This window comes from Eucyclogobius newberryi, unplaced genomic scaffold (genome assembly GCF_026437365.1).
Source record: "Eucyclogobius newberryi isolate DKJ021-1_F unplaced genomic scaffold, fEucNew1.0.hap1 SCAF_28, whole genome shotgun sequence".
Taxonomy (NCBI): domain Eukaryota; kingdom Metazoa; phylum Chordata; class Actinopteri; order Gobiiformes; family Gobiidae; genus Eucyclogobius; species Eucyclogobius newberryi.
In genome coordinates, this window is record NW_027315923.1 from 588,530 (window position 1) to 612,524 (window position 23,995).

The 23,995-nt window shown below is 54.3% G+C and overlaps 1 protein-coding gene across 1 annotated transcript in view; it reads right to left on the reverse strand.

Annotated features, from left to right (window-relative positions):
- The window catches only part of LOC140372715 (limbin-like), a 93,430-nt gene that overhangs the window by 40,272 nt on the left and 29,163 nt on the right, over nt 1–23,995 (reverse strand). The window contains exons 3-7 of the mRNA XM_072459819.1: nt 18,580–19,177; nt 14,190–14,429; nt 13,926–14,068; nt 13,715–13,859; nt 1,829–2,047 (exon numbers count right to left, since the gene is read on the reverse strand). Of these exons, the coding sequence (XP_072315920.1) occupies nt 1,829–2,047; nt 13,715–13,859; nt 13,926–14,068; nt 14,190–14,429; nt 18,580–19,177 (1,345 nt within the window). The remainder of the gene's footprint in view (nt 1–1,828; nt 2,048–13,714; nt 13,860–13,925; nt 14,069–14,189; nt 14,430–18,579; nt 19,178–23,995) is intronic.

Here is a 23,995-nt window from a genome sequence, read left to right on the forward strand (position 1 = left end):
TGTTGCTAACGTGCTTTGCTTGCTTTGTGTTGCTAACGCGCTTTGCTAGCTTTGTGTTGCTAATGTGCTATGCAACCTTTGTGTTGCTAAAGTGCTTTGCTAGCTTTGTGTTGCTAACGCCCTTTGCTAACTTTGTGTTGCTAACGCGCTTTGCTAGCTTTGTGTTGCTAACGTGCTTTACTAGCTTTGTGTTGCTAAAGTGCTTTGCTAGCTTTGTGTTGCTAACGTGCTTTGCTTGCTTTGTGTTGCTAACGCGCTTCGCTACTTTTGTTTTGCTAACGTGCTATGCAAGCTTTGTGTTGCTAACGTGCTTTGATAGCTTTGTGTTGCTAATGTGCTTTGCTAGCTTTGTGTTGCTAACGTGCAATGCAAGCTTTGTGTAGCTAACATGCTTTGCTAGCTTTGTGTTGCTAACCTGCTTTGCTAGCTTTGTGTTGCTAACGTGCTTTGCTAGCTTTGTGTTGCTAACGTGTTATGCAAGCTTTGTGTTGCTAACGTGCTTTGATAGCTTTGTGTTGCTAAAGTGCTTTGATAGCTTTGTGTTGCTAACGTGCTTTGCTAGCTTTGTGTAGCCAACGTGCTTTGCTAGCTTTGTGTTGCTAATGTGCTTTGCTAGCTTTGTGTTGCTAACGTGCTTTGCTAGCTTTGTGTTGCTAACGTGCTTTGCTAGCTTTGTGTTGCTAACGTGTTATGCAAGCTTTGTGTTGCTAACGTGCTTTGATAGCTTTGTGTTGCTAAAGTGCTTTGATAGCTTTGTGTTGCTAACGTGCAATGCAAGCTTTGTGTAGCTAACATGCTTTGCTAGCTTTGTGTTGCTAACGTGCTTTGCTAGCTTTGTGTTGCTAACGTGCTTTGCTAGCTTTGTGTTGCTAACGTGTTATGCAAGCTTTGTGTTGCTAATGTGCTTTGATAGCTTTGTGTTGCTAAAGTGCTTTGATAGCTTTGTGTTGCTAACGTGCTTTGCTTGCTTTGTGTAGCCAACGTGCTTTGCTAGCTTTGTGTTGCTAATGTGCTATGCTAGCTTTGTGTTGCTAGGCTCCACATAGTCGTTAGCATCAGTGGAAACACAGCGCTTTAGCACAAGATCAAGTCAGAGTTTAGAGACAAATTATTTTGTGTTTCTCTGCTTTTTGCCTCTTGTTTTGACCTGAGTCTGCGTTCTCTCTGGTCCAATCATCTGGCTGTACTGTGGAGGTTCCTCCCTGTCCTAAGTATGCGTTCTCTCTGGTCCAATCATCTGGCTGTGCAGGCTCCTCCCTGTCCTGAGTATGCGTTCTCTCTGGTCCAATCATCTGTCTGTGCTGTGGAGGCTCCTCCCTGTCCTAAGTATGCATTCTCTCTGGTCCAATCATCTGTCTGTGCTGTGCAGGCTCCTCCCTGTCCTGAGTATGCGTTCTCTCTGGTCAAATCATCTGTCTGTGCTGTGGAGGCTCCTCCCTGTCCTAAGTATGCATTCTCTCTGGTCCAATCATCTGTCTGTGCTGTGGAGGCTCCTCCCTGTCCTAAGTATGCGTTCTCTCTGGTCCAATCATCTGGCTGTGCAGGCTCCTCCCTGTCCTGAGTATGCGTTCTCTCTGGTCAAATCATCTGGCTGTGCTGTGGAGGCTCCTCCCTGTCCTGAGTATGCGTTCTCTCTGGTCCAATCATCTGGCTGTGCTGTGGAGGTTCCTCCCTGTCCTAAGTATGCGTTCTCTCTGGTCAAATCATCTGGCTGTGCTGTGCAGGCTCCTCCCTGTCCTGAGTATGCGTTCTCTCTGGTCAAATCATCTGGCTGTGCTGTGGAGGCTCCTCCCTGTCCTAAGTATGCGTTCTCTATGGCGACACTGACCTTCCTGATGAGTTGTGCTGCTTCCTCGTCCAGATGCTTTATGAGCTCAGACTCTTCACGGCTCTGAGACACCAGAAGGTTCCTCCAGGAGTGAAGAAGCTGAAGTACAGATCCACCAGAGAGAGGATGTTCCTTCCTGGACAGAGATGAGGAGAGAGGCTGTTCCTTCCTGGACAGAGATGAGGAGAGGGAGTTCTGCTGCACTTTGTGGAGACGCCACTGTGAGAGAGAGAGAAACCATCATTAGACATGCAACTGGTCTTTTTGATCATTTGAGGAAACTAAACGAGAACCTCTTCTTTCAGTCGTCAAACACACAAATGTGATCAAACCATTCAAACAAGAGCTCTGTTCGAATTTATTCAAACGCAACAAAAACATTTGATTTAAAATGTTTTTGTATTTCTTTGGATGGGCCGGGAGTAAAGTCCACGTCAACTTTGTGTGACTCTAAAATCAGAACCTCTGAGATCTCAATTGTTCAGCATATGTGCTCAATGATCAGGTCAAATCCCACTGAGACCAGAGGTATATATACTGTACTATAGACTGGACACTAGCACCCTGAGACTGGACACTAGCACCCTGAGACTGGACACTAGCACCCTGAAACTGTACACTAGCACCCTGAGACTGGACACTAGCACCCTGAGACTGGAAACTAGCACCCTGAGACTGGACACTAGCACCCTGAAACTGTACACTAGCACCCTGAGACTGGACACTAGCACCCTGAGACAGGACACTAGCACCCTGAGACTGGACACTAGCACCCTGAGACTGTACACTAGCCGTAAGGAAGGAGGCAGGGCTAGTGAGCGTGAGAGCCACTATCCAGGATGAAACATCCAAGATCCTTAAGTACATCAAGGACAAGGCTCCTACAGAGGACGTGCTCAGTGAATGTCTCAGACAATGAGGAACTGAGGATGAAGAGGACACACCCCTACATGGAGGACACAACGCTACATGAAGGACACGCCCCTACATGGGAGGACACACCCATACATGGGAGGACACACCCCTGAATGGTAGGACACGCCACTACATGGGAGGACACGCCCCTACATGGAGGACACGCGTCATAAAGGCGCTGGTACCGCTGGCAGCCCGGTGCAACGCTCCGCTCTTTTTTCACACTTATTGTACTTTATATATTGTATTTTTGTAAATATTTTTTCTGATTACAGTTTATGTGGCCCCGTCTGCCAATGCTGAATATGCTTGTGAAGCACTGCTCTCCTGCACTTGTAGGCTGCAAACACAGCACCCACAGGCTCTCTTCCTCATCTCTGGTGACTTTAACCACGCTTCTCCCTCTTCTGTTCTACCAACATACACCCAGGATGTTACCTGCCCCACCAGAGAGAATAGAACATTGGACTTGTTTTTTGCCAACACCAAGGAGGCTTATTCCTCTTCCCCCTTCCCTCCCCTGAGCAGCTCGGACCACAACCTTGTACATCTGAGGCCTGTGTATGAACCCATCGTGCACAGGCAGCCTGTGGTGTCCCGTGAGGTGAGGAGGTGGTCTGCTGAGAGCGAGGAGGCTCTGAGGGACTGCTTCAGCACCAGAAGCTACAAGAGGAGGAGCAGCTGCAGCAGAAGAACATTCAGGGAGTGGGAGGAGCCTGAAAACCATCTCAGGCTTCAAAATCCCCCCTGTCCAGACGGAGGGGGATCTACAGTGGGTGAATGAGCTTAATTCTCACTTCCTGAGATTTTAACAATCGCCCACCCCTCTCCCTGTACAGACCCCTCCCCCTGCACAGACCCCTCCCCCTGCACAGCTGCATCCGTCCCCCTTCACTTCTCTGCCTCGGCCCATCAGCTCCCCACTTCACCTGGACTCACCCATCCCCCCAGCACACAGTCCCCCTGGACTCACCCATCCCCCCAGCACACAGTCCCCCTGGACTCACCCATCCCCCCAGCATACAGTCCCCTGGACTCACCCATTCCCCCAGCACAGTCCCCCTGGACTCACCCGTCCCCCCAGCACACAGTCCCCCTGGACTCACCCATCCCCCCAGCACACAGTCCCCCTGGACTCACAAATCCCCCCAGCACACAGTCCTCCTGGACACACCCATCCCCCCAGCACACAGTCCCCCTGGACTCACCATTCCCCTCAGCACAAAGTCCCCCTGGACTCACCCATCCCCCCAGCACACAGTCCCCCTGGACTCACCCAGCACACAGTCCCCCTGGACTCACCCAGCACACAGTCCCCCTAGACTCACCCATCCCCCTGGACTAAACCATCTCCCCAGCACACAGTCCCCCTGCCAACCACTGACTGTCACAGCAGCACAGGCGAGGAGAGAGCTGAAGAGGATTAAAGTGAGGAAGGCAGCAGGACCTGAAGCATCAGCCCCAGGCTCCTTAAGTCCTGCAGATGAACTGTGTGGAGTTATGGAGCATGTCTTCAACATGAGCCTGAAGCTAAGGGTGGTACCACAGGTCTGAAGACCTCCTGTCTGGTACCACAGGTCTGAAGACCTCCTGTCTGGTACCTGTGCCTAAGACACCGCGCCCCAAAGACCTCAACAGCTTCAGGCCGGTGGCCCTCACGTCCCACCTGATGAAGATACTGGAGCTGGTCCTGGACCACCTCCGCTCCACCGTGAGCTCAGCCATGGACCCACTGCAGTTTGTATACGTCCTGACATCGGAGTGGAGGACGCCGTCATCTCCTGCTGCACCGCTCTCTCTCTCACCTGGAAAAGCCTGGCAGCTCTGTGAGGATCCTGTTCTTCGATCTTTCCAGCGCCTTCAACACCATCCAGCCGCTGCTCCTGAGGGACAAGCTGGAGACGGCTGGTGTGGAGTATGACCTGGCAGAGTGGATCCTGGACTACCTCAGAGACCGACCCCAGTTTGTGAGAGCCCGAAACTGTGTGTCTGACACTCGGACCTGCAGTGTGGGGGCCCCAGGGCACTGTCCTCGCGCCCTTTCTCTTCACCCTTTACACTGCAGACTTCAGACATGACACTGATAGCTGTGTCCTGCAGAAGTTCTCTGATGACTCTGCCATCATCGGACTCATCACGGACGACGATGACGCGGAGTACAGAGGACTGGCGCAGGACTTTGTGGACTGGTGTCAGCGGAACCACCTCCTCATCAACGCGGGGAAGACCAAGGAGATGGTGGTGGACTTCCACAGACGCCACCCCACTGCCCCCTCGCCAGTGAACATTCAGGGACGGGACATTGAGAGAGTGGACTCATACAAGTACCTGGGTGTTCATCTGAACCACAAACTGGACTGGACTCATAACACAGACTGAACAGGAAGAGCCAGAGTCGGCTCCACCTCCTGAGGAGACTCAGGTCTTTTGGAGTGACAGGGCCACTCCTGACAGGGCCACTCCTGAAGACCTTCTACGACTCTGTGGTGGCATCAGCTCCTGTAGGTGTGGCCTGCTGGAGCAGCAGCATCACAGAGAGAGAGAGGAAGAGGCTGGACAGAGTCATCAAGAAGTCCAGCTCCGTCCTGGGCTGTGCTCTGGACTCGTGCAGGAGGTGGGGGACAGGAGGGTCCTGGCTAGATTCACATCTATGCTTGACCATGAGTGTCCCCTGCAGGACACTCTGTCCCCTGCAGGACACTCTGTCCGCTCTGGAGAGCAGCTTCAGTGAGAGACTGATCCACCCTCGATGTGTGAAGGAAAGGTTCTGTAGGTCTTTCCTTCTGCTGCTGTCAGACTTTATAACAAACACTGTTAGTCCTGAACACTCACAATACTGACCTAACCATGTGCAATTCTGTCATACCCATGTGCAATAATGTCATACCCATGTGCAATACTGTCATACCCATGTGCAATACTGTCATACCCATGTGCAATACTGAGATACCCATGTGCAATACCGTCATACCCATGTGCAATACCGACATACCCGTGTGCAATACTGTCATACTTATGTGCAATACCGATACCCATGTGCAATACAGTCATACCCATGTGCAATACTGTCATACCCATGTGCAATACTGAGATACCCATGTGCAATACCGTCATACCCATGTGCAATACCGACATACCTGTGTGCAATACTGTCATACTTATGTGCAATACCGATACCCATGTGCAATACAGTCATACCCATGTGCAATACAGTCATACCCATGTGCAATACTGTCATACCCATGTGCAATACTGTCATACCTATGTGCAATACTGACATACCCATGTGCAATCCTGTCATATCCATGTGCAATATTGTCATACCCATGTGCAATATTGTCATACCCATGTGCGCCTTATGACTTCAGTATCGATCTGAGTCACAGCTGGCAGCCCGGTGTAAACACTCTCTCGTCTTTCTCACGCTTATTGTGCTTCATCTCCTATATTTTGTAAATATAGTTAGTATATTTTTTCTATTTTACTGTACGATAGGGACACGCGCTGGAATAGTTTTTTAATTCAACTGTTTTTGACTTTTTTCGGCTGGATTTGAGCGTTTTTCGTTGTGTTGTTGTGACGTGAGCTAGCTCCGAGCGAGCACACCAGCCCCCCCCCCCCGCGCCCTCCGGTCGCGCTAAAGTACGGCGTGTCGTCGGAACACGTTTATATACACGTTTATATGAAAGAGGAACTTCACCAACGATCGGGACACGCACTGGAATCGCTTTAAATTAACTTGTTTTGACTTTATTCGGCTGGATTGAGTGTTTTCGTCGTGTCGTTGCGATGTGTCTTGGCTCTGAGTCCCCCGGCTCCGGCCCCGCCCCCCGGCTCCGGCCCCGCCTCCCGGCCGGCGCCGTACCGCGTTTACACAAAGGAGGAACTCATGAAACTGCGGAGAACAGTCGTCTTACCCGGAGATCGTCACGTTATCCCGGCGGACATCCTAAGGAAAACACAGAGAAGCAGACGGGCTGGACGTAAACTCCGAGAGAAGAGAGGGACAAACAGGAAGTCGGTTCCCGCCGTAGTCATGGGTAACGTGAGGTCCCTTCAAAATAAAATGACGGAAATAGCGAGCCTCATGCGGTCCCAGAGGATTTATAGGAACAGCAGTGTCTTGATTTTCACAGAGACCTGGTTAACAGCAGAAATACAGACTCTATTGTAGGTTTGGACAATTTTCATCTGCTGCGGGCGACAGAACGAGAGAATGCGGGAAGAAAAGAGGTGGAGGTCTGAAGAAGAGAGGTGGAGGTCTGAAGAAGAGAGGTGGAGGTCTGAAGAAAAGAGGTGGAGGTCTGAAGAAGAGAGGTGGAGGTCTGAAGAAAAGAGGTGGAGGTCTGAAGAAGAGAGGTGGAGGTCTGAAGAAGAGAGGTGGAGGCCTGAAGAAGAGAGGTGGAGGCCTGAAGAAGAGAGGTGGAGGTCTGAAGAAGAGAGGTGGAGGTCTGAAGAAGAGAGGTGGAGGCCTGAAGAAGAGAGGAGGAGGCCTGAAGAAGAGAGGTGGAGGTCTGAAGGTCTGAAGAAGAGAGGTGGAGGTCTGAAGGTCTGAAGAAGAGAGGTGGAGGTCTGAAGAAGAGAGGTGGAGGCCTGAAGAAGAGAGGTGGAGGCCTGAAGAAGAGAGGTGGAGGCCTGAAGAAGAGAGGTGGAGGTCTGAAGAAGAGAGGTGGAGGTCTGAAGAAAAGAGGTGGAGGTCTGAAGAAGAGAGGTGGAGGTCTGAAGAAAAGAGGTGGAGGGCTGAAGAAGAGAGGTGGAGGTCTGAAGAAAAGAGGTGGAGGTCTGAAGAAGAGAGGTGGAGGTCTGAAGAAAAGAGGTGGAGGGCTGAAGAAGAGAGGTGGAGGTCTGGCGGTGTATGTGAACACGAGCTGGTCCAAACCCGAACACTGCACAGTGAGGGAGCAGCTATGTAACAAGGATATTGAACTATTGGCTATTGGCATGAGGCCTTATTATCTGCCCCGGGAGTTCTCACATGTGATTTTGATCGCAGTCTATGTGGCCCCGTCTGCCAATGCTGAAAATGCTTGTGAAGCACTGCTCTCCTGCACTTGTAGGCTGCAAACACAGCATCCACAGGCTCTCTTCCTCATCTCTGGTGACTTTAACCACGCTTCTCCCGCTTCTGTTCTACCAACATACACCCAGTATGTTACCTGCCCCACCAGGAACAATAGAACATTGGACTTGTTTTTTGCCAACACCAAGGAGGCTTATTCCTCTTCCCCCCTCCCTCCCCTGGGCAGCTCGGACCACAACCTTGTACATCTGAGGCCTGTGTATGAACCCATCGTGCACAGGCAGCCTGTGGTGTCCCGTGAGGTGAGGAGGTGGTCTGCTGAGAGCGAGGAGGCTCTGAGGGACTGCTTCAGCACCACTGTCTGGACTGAGCTTTATGACCCACATGGGGAGGACATCAACACCATCACAGAGTGATGAGGATTAAAGTGAGGAAGGCAGCAGGACCTGACGGCATCAGCTCCAGGCTCCTTAAGTCCTGCGCAGATGAACTGTGTGGAGTTGTGGAGCATGTCTTCAACATGAGCCTGAAGCTGAGGCTGGTACCACAGGTCTGAAGACCTCCTGTCTGGTACCTGTGCCTAAGACACCGCGCCCCAAAGACCTCAACAGCTTCAGGCCAGTGTCTCTCACGTCCTGATGAAGACACTGGAGCGGCTGGTCCTGGACCACCTCAGCTCCACCATGAGCTCAGCCATGGACCCGCTGCAGTTTGCATACCGGCCTGGCATCGGAGTGGAGGACGCCGTCATCTCCTGCTGCACCGCTCTCTCTCTCACCTGGAGAAGCCTGGCAGCTCTGTGAGGATTCTGTTCTTCGATCTTTCCAGCGCCTTCAACACCATCCAGCCGCTGCTCCTGAGGGACAAGCTGGAGACGGCTGGTGTGGAGTATGACCTGGCAGAGTGGATCCTGGACTACCTCAGAGACCGACCCCAGTTTGTGAGAGCCCGGAACTGTGTGTCTGACACTCGGACCTGCAGTGTGGGGGCGCCCCAGGGCACTGTCCTCGCGCCCTTTCTCTTCACCCTTTACACTGCAGACTTCAGACATGACACGGACAGCTGTGTCCTGCAGAAGTTCTCTGACGACTCTGCCATCATCGGACTCATCACGGACGACGATGACGCGGAGGACAGAGGACTGGCGCAGGACTTTGTGGACTGGTGTCAGCGGAACCACCTCCTCATCAACGCGGGGAAGACCAAGGAGATGGTGGTGGACTTCCACAGACGCCACCCCACTGCCCCCTCACCAGTGAACATCCAAGGACGGGACATTGAGAGAGTGACTCATACAAGTACCTGGGTGTTCATCTGAACCACAAACTGGACTGGACTCATAACACAGACTGAACAGGAAGAGCCAGAGTCAGCTCCACCTCCTGAGGAGACTCAGGTCTTTTGGAGTGACAGGGCCACTCCTGACAGGGCCACTCCTGACAGGGCCACTCCTGAAGACCTTCTACGACTCTGTGGTGGCATCAGCTCCTGTAGGTGTGGCCTGCTGGAGCAGCAGCATCACAGAGAGGGAGAGGAGGAGGCTGGACAGAGTCATCAAGAAGTCCAGCTCCGTCCTGGGCTGTCCTCTGGACTCGGTGCAGGAGGTGGGGGACAGGAGGGTCCTGGCTAGATTCACATCTATGCTGGACCATGAGTCTCACCCCCTGCAGGACACTCTGTCCCCTGCAGGACACTCTGTCCCCTGCAGGACACTCTGTCCCCTGCAGGACACTCTGTCCCCTGCAGGACACTCTGTCCGCTCTGGAGAGCAGCTTCAGTGAGAGACTGATCCACCCTCGATGTGAGAAGGAAAGGTTTCGCAGGTCTTTCCTTCTGCTGCTGTCAGACTTTATAACAAACACTGTTAGTCCTGAACACTCACAATACTGACCTAACCATGTGCAATTCTGTCATATGTGCAATTACTGTGAAATTCATGTGCAATCTATGTGCTGTCGTGACACATATTCATGTGCAATTACTGTCGTGATCACATGACATGGTATTTATGTATTTATTTATTTATTTGTCTATGGGAGTTTTTATTTATTTATAGGAGATCTTCTACTGAAAGTGTTTTTCAGACTTCTTATAAGTGATCTGTTCTTCTGGATCTACCTCTGGATCTACCTGCATTGCAACAATGAAATTTCCCCATGTGGGACAATGAAGGAATATCTTATCTTATACCGTCATATCCATGTGCAATATTGTCATACCCATGTGCAATACCGTCATACCCATGTGCAATCCTGTCATATCCATGTGCAATATTGTCATACCCATGTGCAATACTGACATACCCATGTGCAATACTGTCATACCCATGTGCAATACTGACATACTGATGTGCAATACTGACATACCCATGTGCAATACTGACATACCCATGTGCAATACTGACATACCCATGTGCAATACTGTCATACCCATGTGCAATACTGTCATACCCATGTGCAATATTGTCATACCCATGTGCAATACTGTCATATCCATGTGCAATATTGTCATACCCATGTGCAATACTGACATACCCATGTGCAATATTGTCATACTCATGTGCAATACTGACATACCCATGTGCAATACTGACATACCCATGTGCAATATTGTCATACTCATGTGCAATACTGTCATACCCATGTGCAATACTGTGGGTTAGGGTTACCATGTGTGGACAATAACGGAATATTTTATCTGATCTTACATGGAGGACACGCCCCTACATGGAGGCCACACCCCTACATGGAGGACACACCTCTACATGGGAGGACACACGCCTACATGGAGGCCACGCCCCTACATAGAGGACACACCCCTAAATGGAGGCCACGCCCCTACATGGAGGACACACCTCTACATGGGAGGACACACGCCTACATGGAGGCCACGCCCCTACATAGAGGACACACCCCTAAATGGAGGCCACGCCCCTACATGGAGGACACACCTCTACAAGGGAGGACACACCTCTACAAGGGAGGACACACGCCTACATGGAGGCCACGCCCCTACATGGAGGACACGCCCCTACGTGGAGGACACGCCCCTACATGGAGGACACACCCCTAGGTGGGAGGACACGCCCCTACATGGACACGCCCCTACAAGGAGGACACGCCCCTACATGGAGGACACGCCCCTACGTGGAGGACACGCCCCTACGTGGAGGCCACGCCCCTACGTGGAGGCCACGCCCCAACGTGGAGGACACGCCCCTACGTGGAGGACACGCCCCTACGTGGAGGACACGCCCCTACGTGGAGGACACGCCCCTACGTGGAGGTCACGCCCCTACGTGGAGGACACGCCCCTACATGGAGGACACGCCCCTACATGGAGGACACGCCCCTACATGGAAGACACGCCCCTACATGGAGGACACGCCCCTACATGGAGGACACGCCCCTACATGGAGGACACGCCCCTACATGGAGGCCACGCCCCTACATGGAGGACACGCCCCTACGTGGAGGACACGCCCCTACATGGAGGACACACCCCTAGGTGGGAGGACACGCCCCTACATGGACACGCCCCTACAAGGAGGACACGCCCCTACATGGAGGACACGCCCCTACGTGGAGGACACGCCCCTACGTGGAGGACACGCCCCTACGTGGAGGACACGCCCCTACGTGGAGGCCACGCCCCAACATGGAGGACACGCCCCTACGTGGAGGACACGCCCCTACGTGGGAGGACACGCCCCTACGTGGAGGACACGCCCATACGTGGAGATCACGCCCCTACGTGGAGGACACGCCCCTACGTGGAGGACACGCCGCTACGTGGAGGTCACGCCCCTACATGGAGGACACCCCCCTGCGTGGGAGGACACGCCCCAACATGGAGGACACGCCCCTACATGGAGGACACGCCCCTACATGGAGGACACGCCCCTACGTGGGAGGACACGCCCCTACGTGGGAGGACACGCCCCTACGTGGGAGGACACGCCCCTACGTGGGAGGACACACCCCTACATGGAGGACACGCCCCAACGTGGAGGACACGCCCCTACGTGGAGGACACGCCCCTACGTGGAGGACACGCCCCTACGTGGAGGACAAGCCCCTACGTGGAGGACACGCCCCTACGTGGAGGACACGCCCCTACGTGGAGGACACGCCCCTACGTGGAGGACACGCCCCTACGTGGAGGACAAGCCCCTACGTGGAGGACAAGCCCCTACGTGGAGGACACGCCCCTACGTGGAGGACACGCCCCTACATGGAGGACACGCCCCTACATGGAGGACACGCCCCTACATGGAGGACACGCCCCTACATGGAGGACACGCCCCTACATGGAGGACACGCCCCTACATGGGATGTACCACCAGAACATAACAGCGAGGCCCTGATCATGGCAGCTCAGGAGCAGGACCTGAACACCAGATCACTAGAGGCCCAGATCTACCACACCAGACAAGACCCAAGGAGAGGCCCCTGAGACGAGACCCAAGGAGAGGCCCCTGAGACGAGACCCAAGGAGAGGCCCCTGAGACGAGACCCAAGGAGAGGCCCCTGAGACGAGACCCAAGGAGAGGCCCCTGAGACAGGACCCAAGGAGAGGCCCCTGAGACAAGACCCAAGGAGAGGCCCGAGACAGGACCCAAGGAGAGGCCCCTGAGACAAGACCCAAGGAGAGGCCCCTGAGACAGGACCCAAGGAGAGGCCCCTGAGACAAGACTCTGTTTTTAGAAAAACAAGACGTTTGGACTTTCATTCGAGAGTCATTCTCAATCAGCGAATTTAGACCGGGAACTGATATTTGTCTTATTCCCACTGGGCGGGACCCCCTGATAAAGGGTGTGGGACCCCCTGATAAAGCTGATAAGGGGTGTGGGACCCCCTGATAAAGGGTGTGGGACCCCCTGATAAAGCTGATAAGGGGTGTGGGACCCCCTGATAAGGGGTGTGGGACCCCCTGATAAAGGGTGTGGGACCCCCTGATAAAGGGTGTGGGACCCCCTGATAAAGCTGATAAGGGGTGTGGGACCCCCTGATAAGGGGTGTGGGACCCCCTGATAAAGGGTGTGGGACCCCCTGATAAAGCTGATAAGGGGTGTGGGACCCCCTGATAAGGGGTGTGGGACCCCCTGATAAAGCTGATAAGGGGTGTGGGACCCCCTGATAAGGGGTGTGGGACCTCCTGATAAAGCTGATAAGGGGTGTGGGACCGCCTGATAAGGGGTGTGGGACCCCCTGATAAAGCTGATAAGGGGTGTGGGACCCCCTGATAAGGGGTGTGGGACCCCCTGATAAGGGGTGTTTCACTTGAAAATACCCTCTACTCTTTTTACGATCAAACAACCCTTTTTTTAAAGAGGGAAAGTCCAGATGATACAACTGAATCTTTTTCTACAATGGAACTCTCCTGGACGAATGAGGCATTACACTGACATAACTGCAGGTGCAGATGCTGCAGGTGCAGATGCTGCAGGTGCAGATGCTGCAGGTGCAGATGCTGCAGGTGCAGATGCTGCAGGTGCAGATGCTACAGGTGCAGATGCTGCAGGTGCAGATGCTGCAGGTGCAGATGCTGCAGGTGCAGATGCTGCAGGTGCAGATGCTGCAGGTGCAGATGCTGCAGGTGCAGATGCTGCAGGTGCAGATGCTGCAGGTGCAGATGCTGCAGGTGCAGATGCTGCAGGTGCAGATGCTGCAGGGACAGATGCTGCGGGTGCAGATGCTGCAGGTGCAGATGCTGCAGGTGCAGATGCTGCAGGTGCAGATGCTGCAGGGACAGATGCTGCAGGTGCAGATGCTGCAGGGACAGCACACATGGAGCACCACCAGGAGCTGACATAGTGCACAGACACATCTGTGCAGAGTGTGGGCTGCAGACCCCAAGGACAAAGTGGAAACAGCTCCAAAGGTGGAGAACGACTGAGACAAGGTCCTCTGGGACGTCCAGATGCTCAGATATTTGATCTGTGTTTGTACCATGTCACCAAGTCTCTCTCTTCGTTTCTGCAGAAGTTCACAGCGCAGATTTTTCTTCTCCCGCTGCACTGCCTCTTCCAGTCTCTGTAACAGCGCCTCCTGTTGGCCTCGGTCGTACTGCAGCTCTGCAGGCCCTCGGCCACTCCTGAAACAAAGGCAGATGATGATCTTCAGACTGAGGTTACAAAGACCACTCAACGCCCAAACTGACCTGGTGACGCTGGAGAAGCTCTCCGACATCAGACTGTGGACTCCCTGAAGACTCTGCACCAGCATCCTCCTGTCGCCCTGACGCTCCGACACAAGGAACCTGTGATGAGCAACCACCTCGTCCAGAACCTGCTCCAGAGCAGCCTGAAGACACAATGAGAGAAGCCAGAGGAGGTGAGGGTTCAGACCTGGTTCAGACCTGGTTCAGACCTGGTTCAGACCTGGTTCAGACCTGGTTCAGACCTGGTTCAGACCTGGTTCAGACCTGATATTTGAAGTACTGGTGCTGCAGAGCAGATGCTGTCCTCTGGTGCATCTCTCTGCTCCTCGTGGCCTCCTGCAGCTCCTCACAGAAGATCTGGTGCAGCTCCACACGTCGCAGCTCTGAGATCTTCCTCTGGACCTGAGCTGTGGCCTCTTCCTGTCGGAGCTGAAGGTGGCGCTGCAGACTGCTGCGATTGAGAGTGTGAAGCCTCTGCAGGAGCTGACCCCAGTGAAGAGCATCCTGAGGAGAAGAGCAGCCTGAGGAGAAGAGCAGCCTGAGGAGAGGAGCAGCCTGAGGAGAGGAGCAGCCTGAGGAGAGGAGCAGCCTGAGGAGAGGAGCAGCCTGAGGAGAGGAGCAGCCTGAGGAGAGGAGCAGCCTGAGGAGAGGAGCAGCCTGAGGAGAAGAGCAGCCTGAGGAGAAGAGCAGCCTGAGGAGAAGAGCAGCCTGAGGAGAGGAGCAGCCTGAGGAGAGGAGCAGCCTGAGGAGAAGAGCAGCCTGAGGAGAAGAGCAGCCTGAGGAGGAGAAGAGCAGCCTGAGGAGAGGAGCAGCCTGAGGAGAAGAGCAGCCTGAGGAGAAGAGCAGCCTGAGGAGAAGAGCAGCCTGAGGAGAGGAGCAGCCTGAGGAGAGGAGCAGCCTGAGGAGAAGAGCAGCCTGAGGAGAAGAGCAGCCTGAGGAGAAGAGCAGCCTGAGGAGAGGAGCAGCCTGAGGAGAGGAGCAGCCTGAGGAGAAGAGCAGCCTGAGGAGAAGAGCAGCCTGAGGAGGAGAAGAGCAGCCTGAGGAGAGGAGCAGCCTGAGGAGACGAGCAGCCTGAGGAGACGAGCAGCCTGAGGAGAGGAGCAGCCTGAGGAGAGGAGCAGCCTGAGGAGAGGAGCAGCCTGAGGAGAAGAGCAGCCTGAGGAGAAGAGCAGCCTGAGGAGAAGAGCAGCCTGAGGAGAGGAGCAGCCTGAGGAGAAGAGCAGCCTGAGGAGAAGAGCAGCCTGAGGAGGAGAAGAGCAGCCTGAGGAGAGGAGCAGCCTGAGGAGACGAGCAGCCTGAGGAGACGAGCAGCCTGAGGAGAGGAGCAGCCTGAGGAGAGGAGCAGCCTGAGGAGAGGAGCAGCCTGAGGAGAGGAGCAGCCTGAGGAGAAGAGCAGCCTGAGGAGAGGAGCAGCCTGAGGAGAGGAGCAGCCTGAGAGAAGAGCAGCCTGAGAGAAGAGCAGCCTGAGGAGAGGAGCAGCCTGAGGAGAGGAGCAGCCTGAGGAGAGGAGCAGCCTGAGGAGAGGAGCAGCCTGAGGAGAGGAGCAGCCTGAGGAGAGGAGCAGCCTGAGAGAAGAGCAGCCTGAGAGAAGAGCAGCCTGAGGAGAGGAGCAGCCTGAGGAGAGGAGCAGCCTGAGGAGAGGAGCAGCCTGAGGAGAGGAGCAGCCTGAGGAGAGGAGCAGCCTGAGGAGAAGAGCAGCCTGAGGAGAGGAGCAGCCTGAGGAGAGGAGCAGCCTGAGGAGAGGAGCAGCCTGAGGAGAGGAGCAGCCTGAGGAGAGGAGCAGCCTGAGGAGAGGAGCAGCCTGAGGAGAGGAGCAGCCTGAGGAGAGGAGCAGCCTGAGGAGAAGAGCAGCCTGAGAGAAGAGCAGCCTGAGGAGAGGAGCAGCCTGAGGAGACGAGCAGCCTGAGGAGAAGAGCAGCCTGAGGAGAAGAGCAGCCTGAGGAGAGGAGCAGCCTGAGGAGAAGAGCAGCCTGAGGAGAGGAGCAGCCTGAGGAGAAGAGCAGCCTGAGGAGAGGAGCAGCCTGAGGAGAGGAGCAGCCTGAGGAGAGGAGCAGCCTGAGGAGAAGAGCAGCCTGAGGAGAAGAGCAGCCTGAGGAGAAGAGCAGCCTGAGGAGAGGAGCAGCCTGAGGAGGAGAGGAGCAGCCTGAGGAGAAGAGCAGCCTGAGGAGAAGAGCAGCCTGAGGAGAGGAGCAGCCTGAGGAGAGGAGCAGCCTGAGGAGAGGAGCAGCCTGAGGAGAAGAGCAGCCTGAGGAGAGGAGCAGCCTGAGGAGAAGAGCAGCCTGAGGAGAAGAGCAGCCTGAGGAGAAGAGCAGCCTGAGGAGAAGAGCAGCCTGAGGAGAGGAGCAGCCTGAGGAGAGGAGCAGCCTGAGGAGAGGAGCAGCCTGAGGAGAAGAGCAGCCTGAGGAGAAGAGCAGCCTGAGGAGGAGAAGAGCAGCCTGAGGAGAGGAGCAGCCTGAGGAGACGAGCAGCCTGAGGAGAGGAGCAGCCTGAGGAGAGGAGCAGCCTGAGGAGAGGAGCAGCCTGAGGAGAGGAGCAGCCTGAGGAGAAGAGCAGCCTGAGGAGAGGAGCAGCCTGAGGAGAAGAGCAGCCTGAGGAGAGGAGCAGCCTGAGGAGAGGAGCAGCCTGAGAGAAGAGCAGCCTGAGAGAAGAGCAGCCTGAGGAGAGGAGCAGCCTGAGGAGAGGAGCAGCCTGAGGAGAGGAGCAGCCTGAGGAGAGGAGCAGCCTGAGGAGAGGAGCAGCCTGAGGAGAGGAGCAGCCTGAGAGAAGAGCAGCCTGAGAGAAGAGCAGCCTGAGGAGAGGAGCAGCCTGAGGAGAGGAGCAGCCTGAGGAGAGGAGCAGCCTGAGGAGAGGAGCAGCCTGAGGAGAGGAGCAGCCTGAGGAGAGGAGCAGCCTGAGGAGAAGAGCAGCCTGAGGAGAGGAGCAGCCTGAGGAGAGGAGCAGCCTGAGGAGAGGAGCAGCCTGAGGAGAGGAGCAGCCTGAGAGAAGAGCAGCCTGAGGAGAGGAGCAGCCTGAGGAGAAGAGCAGCCTGAGGAGAGGAGCAGCCTGAGGAGAGGAGCAGCCTGAGGAGAGGAGCAGCCTGAGGAGAGGAGCAGCCTGAGGAGAGGAGCAGCCTGAGGAGAGGAGCAGCCTGAGAGAAGAGCAGCCTGAGGAGAGGAGCAGCCTGAGGAGACGAGCAGCCTGAGGAGAAGAGCAGCCTGAGGAGAAGAGCAGCCTGAGGAGAGGAGCAGCCTGAGGAGAAGAGCAGCCTGAGGAGAGGAGCAGCCTGAGGAGAAGAGCAGCCTGAGGAGAGGAGCAGCCTGAGGAGAGGAGCAGCCTGAGGAGAGGAGCAGCCTGAGGAGAGGAGCAGCCTGAGGAGAAGAGCAGCCTGAGGAGAAGAGCAGCCTGAGGAGAGGAGCAGCCTGAGGAGAGGAGCAGCCTGAGGAGAGGAGCAGCCTGAGGAGAAGAGCAGCCTGAGGAGAAGAGCAGCCTGAGGAGAAGAGCAGCCTGAGGAGAGGAGCAGCCTGAGGAGGAGAGGAGCAGCCTGAGGAGAAGAGCAGCCTGAGGAGAAGAGCAGCCTGAGGAGAGGAGCAGCCTGAGGAGAGGAGCAGCCTGAGGAGAGGAGCAGCCTGAGGAGAAGAGCAGCCTGAGGAGAGGAGCAGCCTGAGGAGAAGAGCAGCCTGAGGAGAAGAGCAGCCTGAGGAGAGGAGCAGCCTGAGGAGGAGAGGAGCAGCCTGAGGAGAGGAGCAGCCTGAGGAGAGGAGCAGCCTGAGGAGAGGAGCAGCCTGAGGAGAAGAGCAGCCTGAGGAGAGGAGCAGCCTGAGGAGAGGAGCAGCCTGAGGAGAGGAGCAGCCTGAGGAGAGGAGCAGCCTGAGGAGAGGAGCAGCCTGAGGAGAGGAGCAGCCTGAGGAGAGGAGCAGCCTGAGGAGAGGAGCAGCCTGAGGAGAGGAGCAGCCTGAGGAGAGGAGCAGCCTGAGGAGAGGAGCAGCCTGAGGAGAAGAGCAGCCTGAGGAGAGGAGCAGCCTGAGGAGAGGAGCAGCCTGAGGAGGAGAGGAGCAGCCTGAGGAGGAGAGGAGCAGCCTGAGGAGGAGAGGAGCAGCCTGAGGAGGAGAGGAGCAGCCTGAGGAGAGGAGCAGCCTGAGGAGAGGAGCAGCCTGAGGAGAGGAGCAGCCTGAGGAGAGGAGCAGCCTGAGGAGAAGAGCAGCCTGAGGAGAGGAGCAGCCTGAGGAGAAGAGCAGCCTGAGAGAAGAGCAGCCTGAGGAGAGGAGCAGCCTGAGGAGAGGAGCAGCCTGAGGAGAGGAGCAGCCTGAGGAGAGGAGCAGCCTGAGGAGGAGAGGAGCAGCCTGAGGAGGAGAGGAGCAGCCTGAGGAGAGGAGCAGCCTGAGGAGAGGAGCAGCCTGAGGAGGAGAGGAGCAGCCTGAGGAGGAGAGGAGCAGCCTGAGGAGAGGAGCAGCCTGAGGAGAGGAGCAGCCTGAGGAGAGGAGCAGCCTGAGGAGAGGAGCAGCCTGAGGAGAGGAGCAGCCTGAGGAGAGGAGCAGCCTGAGGAGAAGAGCAGCCTGAGGAGAGGAGCAGCCTGAGGAGAGGAGCAGCCTGAGGAGAGGAGCAGCCTGAGGAGAGGAGCAGCCTGAGGAGAGGAGCAGCCTGAGGAGAGGAGCAGCCTGAGGAGAGGAGCACTTACCTGTGAGTGTACCTTCTGACACAGTCGCTCCTTCTCCTTCACCTCCTCCTCCTCCTTCAGGTCCAGGCTCTTCAGTGCGTCTCTGGCTTCATGGTTTCTCTGCTTAGTCAGTTTCTCCGTTCTGTCCTCCTGTTCCTCCTTCAGCCGCCCCTCCAGAGCCATCACCTGACTGTGAATCACCTCCTCCAGTCTGCCCTGAGGAGAACCATCTCTGCCCTGAGGAGAACCATCTCTGCCCTGAGGAGAACCATCTCTGCCCTGAGGAGAACCATCTCTGCCCTGAGGAGAACCATCTCTGCCCTGAGGAGAACCATCTCTGCCCTGAGGAGAACCATCTCTGCCCTGAGGAGAACCATCTCTGCCCTGAGGAGAACCATCTCTGCCCTGAGGAGAACCATCTCTGCCCTGAGGAGAACCATCTCTGCCCTGAGGAGAACCATCTCTGCCCTGAGGAGAACCATCTCTGCCCTGAGGAGAACCATCTCTGCCCTGAGGAGAACCATCTCTGCTCAACAGCGCCACCACCAGGTCCTTGTATATCTGCAGCCGCGCCTCCTCCAGGCGATGAGAGACGAGGAGCAGCGTCGACATCTGCAGGCTGAGAAGGACAGAAGGTCAGAGTCTTAGAAGGACAGAAGGTCAGAGTCTTAGAAGGACAGAAGGTCAGAGTCTTAGAAGGACAGAAGGTCAGAGTCTTAGAAGGACAGAAGGTCAGAGTCTTAGAAGGACAGAAGGTCAGAGTCTTAGAAGGACAGAAGGTCAGAGTCTTAGAAGGGCAGAAGGTCAGAGTCTTAGAAGGGCAGAAGGTCCGAGTCTTAGAAGGACAGAAGGTCAGAGTCTTAGAAGGGCAGAAGGTCCGAGTCTTAGAAGGGCAGAAGGTCAGCATCTTAGAAGGGCAGAAGGTCAGAGTCTTAGAAGGACAGAAGGTCAGAGTCTAAGAAGGGCAGAGTCTTAGAAGGACAGAAGGTCAGAGTCTTAGAAGGGCAGAAGGTCCGAGTCTTAGAAGGACAGAAGGTCAGAGTCTTAGAAGGGCAGAAGGTCCGAGTCTTAGAAGGACAGAAGGTCAGAGTCTTAGAAGGGCAGAAGGTCCGAGTCTTAGAAGGGCAGAAGGTCCGAGTCTTAGAAGGACAGAAGGTCAGAGTCTTAGAAGGACAGAAGGTCAGAGTCTTAGAAGGACAGAAGGTCAGAGTCTTAGAAGGACAGAAGGTCAGAGTCTTAGAAGGACAGAAGGTCAGAGTCTTAGAAGGACAGAAGGTCAGAGTCTTAGAAGGACAGAAGGTCAGAGTCTTAGAAGGGCAGAAGGTCAGAGTCTTAGAAGGGCAGAAGGTCAGAGTCTTAGAAGGACAGAAGGTCAGAGTCTTAGAAGGGCAGAAGGTCCGAGTCTTAGAAGGGCAGAAGGTCAGCATCTTAGAAGGGCAGAAGGTCAGAGTCTTAGAAGGACAGAAGGTCAGAGTCTAAGAAGGGCAGAGTCTTAGAAGGACAGAAGGTCAGAGTCTTAGAAGGGCAGAAGGTCCGAGTCTTAGAAGGACAGAAGGTCAGAGTCTTAGAAGGGCAGAAGGTCCGAGTCTTAGAAGGACAGAAGGTCAGAGTCTTAGAAGGGCAGAAGGTCCGAGTCTTAGAAGGGCAGAAGGTCCGAGTCTTAGAAGGACAGAAGGTCAGAGTCTTAGAAGGACAGAAGGTCAGAGTCTTAGAAGGGCAGAAGGTCCGAGTCTTAGAAGGGCAGAAGGTCAGAGTCTTAGAAGGACAGAAGGTCAGAGTCTTAGAAGGACAGAAGGTCAGAGTCTTAGAAGGGCAGAAGGTCAGAGTCTAAGAAGGGCAGAAGGTCCGAGTCTTAGAAGGACAGAAGGTCAGAGTCTTAGAAGGGCAGAAGGTCCGAGTCTTAGAAGGGCAGAAGGTCAGCATCTTAGAAGGGCAGAAGGTCAGAGTCTTAGAAGGACAGAAGGTCAGAGTCTAAGAAGGGCAGAGTCTTAGAAGGGCAGAAGGTCAGCGTCTTAGAAGGACAGAAGGTCAGAGTCTTAGAAGGGCAGAAGGTCCGAGTCTTAGAAGGACAGAAGGTCAGAGTCTTAGAAGGGCAGAAGGTCCGAGTCTTAGAAGGGCAGAAGGGCAGCATCTTAGAAGGGCAGAAGGTCAGAGTCTTAGAAGGACAGAAGGTCAGAGTCTAAGAAGGGCAGAGTCTTAGAAGGGCAGAAGGTCAGCGTCTTAGAAGGACAGAAGGTCAGAGTCTTAGAAGGGCAGAAGGTCCGAGTCTTAGAAGGACAGAAGGTCAGAGTCTTAGAAGGGCAGAAGGTCCGAGTCTTAGAAGGGCAGAAGGTCCGAGTCTTAGAAGGACAGAAGGTCAGAGTCTTAGAAGGACAGAAGGTCAGAGTCTTAGAAGGGCAGAAGGTCCGAGTCTTAGAAGGACAGAAGGTCAGAGTCTTAGAAGGGCAGAAGGTCAGCATCTTAGAAGGGCAGAAGGTCAGAGTCTTAGAAGGACAGAAGGTCAGAGTCTAAGAAGGGCAGAGTCTTAGAAGGGCAGAAGGTCAGCGTCTTAGAAGGACAGAAGGTCAGAGTCTTAGAAGGGCAGAAGGTCCGAGTCTTAGAAGGACAGAAGGTCAGAGTCTTAGAAGGGCAGAAGGTCCGAGTCTTAGAAGGACAGAAGGTCAGAGTCTTAGAAGGGCAGAAGGTCCGAGTCTTAGAAGGGCAGAAGGTCCGAGTCTTAGAAGGACAGAAGGTCAGAGTCTTAGAAGGACAGAAGGTCAGAGTCTTAGAAGGGCAGAAGGTCCGAGTCTTAGAAGGGCAGAAGGTCCGAGTCTTAGAAGGACAGAAGGTCAGAGTCTTAGAAGGGCAGAAGGTCCGAGTCTTAGAAGGAAAGAAGGTCAGAGTCTTAGAAGGAAAGAAGGTCAGAGTCTTAGAAGGACAGAAGGTCAGAGTCTTAGAAGGGCAGAAGGTCAGAGTCTTAGAAGGACAGAAGGTCAGAGTCTTAGAAGGACAGAAGGTCAGAGTCTTAGAAGGACAGAAGGTCAGAGTCTTAGAAGGGCAGAAGGTCAGAGTCTTAGAAGGGCAGAAGGTCAGAGTCTTAGAAGGACAGAAGGTCAGAGTCTTAGAAGGACAGAAGGTCAGAGTCTTAGAAGGACAGAAGGTCAGAGTCTTAGAAGGACAGAAGGTCAGAGTCTTAGAAGGGCAGAAGGTCAGAGTCTTAGAAGGACAGAAGGTCAGAGTCTTAGAAGGACAGAAGGTCAGAGTCTTAGAAGGACAGAAGGTCAGAGTCTTAGAAGGACAGAAGGTCAGAGTCTTAGAAGGGCAGAAGGTCAGAGTCTTAGAAGGGCAGAAGGTCCGAGTCTTAGAAGGACAGAAGGTCAGAGTCTTAGAAGGGCAGAAGGTCCGAGTCTTAGAAGGGCAGAAGGTCAGCATCTTAGAAGGGCAGAAGGTCAGAGTCTTAGAAGGACAGAAGGTCAGAGTCTAAGAAGGGCAGAGTCTTAGAAGGACAGAAGGTCAGAGTCTTAGAAGGGCAGAAGGTCCGAGTCTTAGAAGGACAGAAGGTCAGAGTCTTAGAAGGGCAGAAGGTCCGAGTCTTAGAAGGACAGAAGGTCAGAGTCTTAGAAGGGCAGAAGGTCCGAGTCTTAGAAGGGCAGAAGGTCCGAGTCTTAGAAGGACAGAAGGTCAGAGTCTTAGAAGGACAGAAGGTCAGAGTCTTAGAAGGGCAGAAGGTCCGAGTCTTAGAAGGACAGAAGGTCAGAGTCTTAGAAGGACAGAAGGTCAGAGTCTTAGAAGGACAGAAGGTCAGAGTCTTAGAAGGGCAGAAGGTCAGAGTCTAAGAAGGGCAGAAGGTCCGAGTCTTAGAAGGACAGAAGGTCAGAGTCTTAGAAGGGCAGAAGGTCCGAGTCTTAGAAGGGCAGAAGGTCAGCATCTTAGAAGGGCAGAAGGTCAGAGTCTTAGAAGGACAGAAGGTCAGAGTCTAAGAAGGGCAGAGTCTTAGAAGGGCAGAAGGTCAGCGTCTTAGAAGGACAGAAGGTCAGAGTCTTAGAAGGGCAGAAGGTCCGAGTCTTAGAAGGACAGAAGGTCAGAGTCTTAGAAGGGCAGAAGGTCCGAGTCTTAGAAGGGCAGAAGGGCAGCATCTTAGAAGGGCAGAAGGTCAGAGTCTTAGAAGGACAGAAGGTCAGAGTCTAAGAAGGGCAGAGTCTTAGAAGGGCAGAAGGTCAGCGTCTTAGAAGGACAGAAGGTCAGAGTCTTAGAAGGGCAGAAGGTCCGAGTCTTAGAAGGACAGAAGGTCAGAGTCTTAGAAGGGCAGAAGGTCCGAGTCTTAGAAGGGCAGAAGGTCCGAGTCTTAGAAGGACAGAAGGTCAGAGTCTTAGAAGGACAGAAGGTCAGAGTCTTAGAAGGGCAGAAGGTCCGAGTCTTAGAAGGACAGAAGGTCAGAGTCTTAGAAGGGCAGAAGGTCAGCATCTTAGAAGGGCAGAAGGTCAGAGTCTTAGAAGGACAGAAGGTCAGAGTCTAAGAAGGGCAGAGTCTTAGAAGGGCAGAAGGTCAGCGTCTTAGAAGGACAGAAGGTCAGAGTCTTAGAAGGGCAGAAGGTCCGAGTCTTAGAAGGACAGAAGGTCAGAGTCTTAGAAGGGCAGAAGGTCCGAGTCTTAGAAGGACAGAAGGTCAGAGTCTTAGAAGGGCAGAAGGTCCGAGTCTTAGAAGGGCAGAAGGTCCGAGTCTTAGAAGGACAGAAGGTCAGAGTCTTAGAAGGACAGAAGGTCAGAGTCTTAGAAGGGCAGAAGGTCCGAGTCTTAGAAGGGCAGAAGGTCCGAGTCTTAGAAGGACAGAAGGTCAGAGTCTTAGAAGGGCAGAAGGTCCGAGTCTTAGAAGGGCAGAAGGTCCGAGTCTTAGAAGGACAGAAGGTCAGAGTCTTAGAAGGACAGAAGGTCAGAGTCTTAGAAGGGCAGAAGGTCAGAGTCTTAGAAGGACAGAAGGTCAGAGTCTTAGAAGGACAGAAGGTCAGAGTCTTAGAAGGACAGAAGGTCAGAGTCTTAGAAGGGCAGAAGGTCAGAGTCTTAGAAGGGCAGAAGGTCAGAGTCTTAGAAGGACAGAAGGTCAGAGTCTTAGAAGGACAGAAGGTCAGAGTCTTAGAAGGACAGAAGGTCAGAGTCTTAGAAGGACAGAAGGTCAGAGTCTTAGAAGGGCAGAAGGTCAGAGTCTTAGAAGGGCAGAAGGTCCGAGTCTTAGAAGGGCAGAAGGTCAGAGTCTTAGAAGGACAGAAGGTCAGAGTCTTAGAAGGACAGAAGGTCAGAGTCTTAGAAGGACAGAAGGTCAGAGTCTTAGAAGGGCAGAAGGTCCGAGTCTTAGAAGGGCAGAAGGTCAGCATCTTAGAAGGGCAGAAGGTCAGAGTCTTAGAAGGACAGAAGGTCAGAGTCTAAGAAGGGCAGATTCTTAGAAGGGCAGAAGGTCAGCGTCT